Genomic DNA, 6,000 nt, shown 5'->3' with positions numbered 1-6,000 from the left:
TGAAAAATGACTAGACCATGAGCTTCATAAGGGCAGGAACTCTAATGTTCTGTTTACCATTAATGCACATTGTCTGAACTTTAGACACTCAAATGTTGAATGAATGAATGAATGAAAGTTTACACTGTATAATTATGGTTAGAATAACTATATATTATTTATATTTTTATTCTATGGAGTGGATTCAGTCATTCTCAATCCACTCAACGCTTCACACAGCTCTATATTAAAACTTTCCTCCAGATATAATCTTTATTATATGACTAGGTGGACCTTCAGAACTACCATGGTCAAGATCTTTGCCCAGAATGAATAAAAAGTGACCATTAACAGTAAACCTATTTCTCTCTGTAACTGTTCTACATTAACATATATACACATTCATATATATATGAAGTTAGTCTCTCTGACTTGGCGCCAAGTTAAATTGTGTCCTTATTCAAAGTTACTAGACAGTTTTAAATATTGTACATTTCTGATGAGACTTTGAAAAAGAAGAAAATAAATCACAGCATTTGGGCTCTCCTATGACACCAAATTGCTAGTGACTTTTTTTGGAAACTATCAGCTAAAGCAGAGTTTGCATATGTTTAATACAATCTGGATTTTACATATATATATTCATATATGTTATAAATTTATATGTGTATTATATATATTTATATTCATAAATTCTAGACTTTATATATTATTTATATATATGCATATGTACTGGATAATTTATGATATCTTTCGCTTGAGCTTTGATGATAAGTTAGTAAGAGTCTTATCCTGGGCCAGTCCTTCAAAATGTTTTGGTTGCATCCTATATTTTTAGAAACAAAGAAGTGTTATATCTTCATGATTAAGTTTATCTGTGATGCTTTTTTTTTAATTTTCATAAATGTTTCCATCTGATTCTCTGGTTACTTTTTTATTGCCAAAGTTCCGCATTGCTAAGGATGTTATTTAACCATATTCAGCCAGAATTTTTTATGCTGTTTCCTACTTTTTGAGGATTTTCAGATATAATGTAGACTTTTAGAAAAATGAGTTGCCTGCAGTGCTTTGCAAAGGTACAATTACATCAACGACTTCATAAACTAAAAGCCCAACGAAATTTTTTCCATGAAATTCTCTCTAGGTTGTTTTATAGTCTCTTATGCTATATGTTTCAAAGTAACCAAAGCAGCAGTGGGACAATAAATAACATCTTCACTTAAGCTGTTCTGGTATAATCATAATGTCAATTTAAATCAATTTAAATTTGCATTATTAAGTAATTTGAAGACAGGATTTTCAATAATTGAAGATATAAAGATTTATCATAAATGAGACAGAGGAACAAGGCTCATTCACAAGAACTGAGTAAATTTAAGGCACAAAGGGGCTTCTTAGAAATCTTTCTCCCCAGACTCCTAAATGTTATCCTGGTTATTTGAAAGGCATTTAGAGTGATTCTTTTTTTTTTTATTTTTTAGCTCAGGAGGATATTGCAAAGAAAATGAGATTATGGCTAAGGGGAAGACTTACAACTTTCAAAAAACTCATGTATAATATACATATGTATTATATATATACACAATGTATGTATATATATTATATATATTATAAAACATAAAGCTTGGTAAAAGGTTGTTTATAAACTACAACTTTGAAAAATGAGATATTTCAAGCATGCTTTCTGAGAAAGAAAAACAGAAACAAAGCTTTATAGTTGTCAGCATTCATTGGAAGTGTTCCCAGTCATGAGGTGCTAAGAGGGGGCAATTAGAAAATGTGTGTGTGTTGTGATTAAGAATGCAAAGCCAGGCTACAATTTTAAAAACTGGCTCTACCACTTACTAGCTGTTGGGGCAACTCTATACCTAACCATATTAGGATGAGCTAAGTTACCATCCAATAACAATCAACCCCCAAAACACAGTGACTTACACAACAAACTTTACTTCTTGCTCATACAAAACTTACTATAGCTTCTCACAGCCCTCCAGGGCAGCCATGATCCTTCAGTTGGCCTAACATTCCAGGCTGCTTGAATCTTATACCTTCTTCATATTGACAAGGGCCTCCATGTCATCACAGCAGGGAAAGAGATAGCATGGAGAACCCAAGCATCAGTTCAGTATTGATTATTGTGAAGTAGGCAGAAAAGAAAATTAAGATAAAGTTAACCTGAACTATTTAAAAATTATATCATTCAATTTTAGAACTTGAAAGGACCTAAAAATAATCCAGTCAAGTCCCCTTATTTTACAGATGTGGAAACAGACACCCAGAGAAAGTATAAGAATTTTTGCCCAAGTTTACACAGACAGCAGTAGCACAGTTTGGAATCAAATTCAGATTTCTCTCCTAGCTCCCTGCTGGCTGCAATTCCACCACCAACCTTTGGAAATGTACTAACACTCTTGCCCCTTCTGTCATATTGTAGAGATAAGGGCAGCATGGTGGTTAGGTGTCCTGTCCCTTTTCAAAAATTATATTTAATAGAAAACCCAGAGATGATGGTAATGACAGAGGGAATGTCCCCAGGCCTCAAGTGGTATTGTGACAGCCATTATTTATTTCCACTCATTCCATTTGAACAATGTGATACATATTGTCCAACCCCACTAAAACTCCAGGGTTAAATACCATATGGAAAGGTAACCCAGAGCCTTCTTAATCACACTACGCTGCAAGGTCTATTACTATCAGTAGGAAGAGCCAGAGCGCTGAGCTAGCTGTCACAGGTGGCTGAGTGAAGGGGAAATCGAATAATACGTCAAGATAAGTGAAGGGCCCACTGTTTATTGAAGGTTATGGCTGGCAATGACTAATACAATCACTTTTCCCTTGAACAGATTCAGGTTCAAAATGTAGCTTCAGTTACCTCTAAAATGAAAGGAATATTCAGAGTTCTATTGCCACTTCCATGTACTTAGACCATTACCAAATGAATGTTCTCCTTTCCCTTTCCCTGCTTTCCTTCAGACTCCAGCACTGTGTGTGGAAAGACAGCCCTCAGGTCATGAGGCTGAGCTGAGGAGGAATACTACCCCAAAGCATCCTGGGAAATGCTGGACCAGAACTATTGCTGTCTGTTACTTCTTTGCTAAACCACTCATCTTGCAAAACCAACGAGGTGGGAGGGAGACGCAAGAGAAGGAGATATGGGGATATATGTATATGTATAGCTGATTCACTTTGTTATAAAGCAGAAACTAACACACCATTGTAAAGCAATTATACCCCAAGAAAGATGTTAATTAATTAATTAAAAAAATGAGTTCAGAGACTCAATTGTTGTACAGAACATCCCAGTACTCTGGTTAAAAATGTTTTTGTGAGATAACTTCCTTTTTACTCCCTATATAATGCCATCTGACTTTAACAACTAGAAATATTATTTATTCAAATGGAAGCTTGCTTACTTTATGACACTGACATAAAATAGTTACATGGCTAAAGTTAGAATGGCTCCACCCAAAGATTCTGCAAAATCTTGTTTAGTGTAGTGAGGACCATAATGACATTCTTATTAGTAAATACAATACATATTTTAAAAACAAACAAAGCTGGTACCTCCTATTTTCTTAAAAATGGCATTGATGATATTCTTCCTCCAGTGGATTATGGAACAGAGAGGTCTAGATAAGAGTAAAAGCAGCCCCTTAGTAGAGTAGCGTGGACCTCTCAAAGCGGTTATTTGTCATTCACATCAAGCCTGAGCAAGTATTTGGGTTAGTTTTACATGTCAAAACCGAAGGGGAAGGCTTAGCAAAAACATTGTCTCTTGCTCCGAATAAGGCAGGCTGAGGAGATGTACATCATTTCGCTCACACACTGAACTCCCCTCCCTTTTGTTCCTGCTTCTCCCCTGCTTGGAGCTGACTCCTCCTTCCTGCAGCTCTGAGGATCACAGGCTGATTGAAGAACACAGCGGTTCCGATGGGGAGCTGTGCTCAGTGACTCACTCTCTCTCTCATTCTCTCTCTGTCTCTCTGTCTCTGAACCGGCAAAGCTGAAAACTACCTGATAATCTCTCTGCCTTTGAATCCAACTCGGAACCAAGTGCATCATTTTACTGCTCTTAAAAACTGAATAGAGTTTGATTACCTCAAGCCAAAGCTGCTTTGCTCCATAAGAAGGACCCGAAAGGACCCACACATCATTGTTTTTCAATCTACTTGAGGAACTTTTGCTTTCATGCCTGAAACTTGCTGGTTTCAGGAGGGAGTTTTTGGTTTGTCTGTTTTTAATTGAAATGTTGAAAAGTTTCGTATTGCTGCTTTAAGTGGAACCCAATTTTAAAATATGGGTTGAGTCAGATCTAAAGGAGACTTGTCTGACCATCTTCTGCCGGGACTGACTGGTGAACATCTTGAGGGAAACTTGGTAGGAGATAATGAGATCTGATCTGCAACTAACCGCCATGCTCAATTTTGAGAATATTTATAGACTCACTGAAAAAGAAATTAAATATTGACCAAGGATAATGTCTGTATTTCTCAGTAACTTATCAACAAATGACTCTAGCCTGTGGAAAGAAAATCATAATTCGACAGATCTTTTAAATCCGCCAGGAACCGTGAATATCTATCTTTTTTGCCTGACATGCTTAATGACTGTCGCAGCCCTGGCAGGCAGCATTTATTCACTAGTTTCCCTCATGAAAACGCGGAACAGAACTGTTGTGTCCATGCTTGTGGCGTCCTGGTCTGGGGATGATCTCATGAGCGTCTTGTCGGTGACCATCTTCATGTTTTTGCAGTGGCCAAATGAGGTCTCTGACTACTTCCAGTCTCTGTGCACCACCTCTGCCTTACTATATTTATGCCAGGGCCTCTCGAGCAACTTGAAGGCGACTCTCTTAGTCTCCTACAACTTTTACACGATGCGCAGGGCTGTGGGGAGCCAGGCAGCCTCCAGGAGATCCGGCCAGGTGCTCGGCGTGGCGCTGACGGTGTGGGCAGCCAGCCTGCTGCTCTCGGCGCTTCCTCTGTGCGGCTGGGGCGCCTTTGTACGCACGCCTTGGGGCTGCCTGGCCGACTGCTCCAGCTCCTACGTGCTGCTGCTTTTCGCTGTGTACACTTCGGCCTTCGGACTCCTCGCCGGCCTCTCGGTCCCCCTCACTCACCAGCTGCTGTGTTCGGAGGAGCCGCCAAGACTCCACGCCAACTACCAGGAAATTTCCCGCGGAGCTTCCACTCCAGGGACCCCTTCAACGGGGGTTGGCAGACTGCTTTCCCTGTCCCCAGATGATGCCCCGGGCCCGGCCCTGCGGTGCTCTGGAGGATGCTCCCCGAGCTCGGACGCCGTGATTGGCCCGGGTCTGCCCGCGAGGGCAGGGCTGGGGCAGGGGCCGGGGCGCGCTGCTGCCGCTGTGGCTGGAGCCTGCAGGCGTGAGGACCGGGGGACTCTCTATGGCACCAGGAGCCTCACCGTGAGCGTAGCGCAGAAGCGCTTTTCTTTGATCTTAGCGATGACAAAAGTCACCCTTTGGCTGCCCATGATGGTAAAAGTGCGGTTTCTCACAGAGCGCGGGGCGGGGGTGGGGGGGTGTGCCAGGCAGTATGAGTGCGTGTTGAGACCAGCGTCCCCGGTTTGGAGGGTCACCCAGAGACGTGCATTAAGTCCTCTTACGAATGTATCTCGCTTGGTTTTAGAGAAGCACTTGGAGGAAGGCCGTTCACGGGTAGGAGTAGCAGCCGCGAAGCCTTTGCTGCTAAGTGCTTCTCGGTTCAAAACTGGGGAGGAGGATGGGGAGCGCTTTCAGGCGCGGGAGACTTAGTTTTCCGAGATCGCTCATGGTCAAGGGTGTCCTTTTCTCTCGTAGCGATATCTGGGAGTATTCAGAAGAGAAGGGAGGTAGTAAAGAGGGTGTTTGCCCCCAGTCTTCTGTCACGCCCTTCTCTCTGCTCCATTCCTCCCTAGTAAGGACGCCGCCCATCCCCAGCAGGGAGAGAGGAGAGGCGTGATCAGAAGTAGAGACAGCAGAAAGTAGACAAAACAGGCTTTTGTTCAAGCCTCCAGGAA

The 6,000-nt window shown here is 41.6% G+C and overlaps 1 protein-coding gene across 1 annotated transcript in view; it reads left to right on the top strand.

Moving 5' to 3' along the window:
* The first annotated feature begins 4,459 nt into the window (after positions 1–4,459).
* Positions 4,460–6,000, top strand: part of GPR149 (G protein-coupled receptor 149) — an 84,120-nt gene continuing 82,579 nt past the window's right edge. Inside the window, exon 1 of the mRNA XM_036851665.1 lies at positions 4,460–5,479. Coding sequence (XP_036707560.1) covers positions 4,460–5,479 — 1,020 coding nt within the window. The remainder of the gene's footprint in view (positions 5,480–6,000) is intronic.

This window comes from Balaenoptera musculus, chromosome 4 (assembly GCF_009873245.2).
Source record: "Balaenoptera musculus isolate JJ_BM4_2016_0621 chromosome 4, mBalMus1.pri.v3, whole genome shotgun sequence".
NCBI lineage: Eukaryota > Metazoa > Chordata > Mammalia > Artiodactyla > Balaenopteridae > Balaenoptera > Balaenoptera musculus.
Note: the sequence above shows the minus strand (reverse complement) of the source record. Positions and strands in the feature narration are given on the sequence as shown.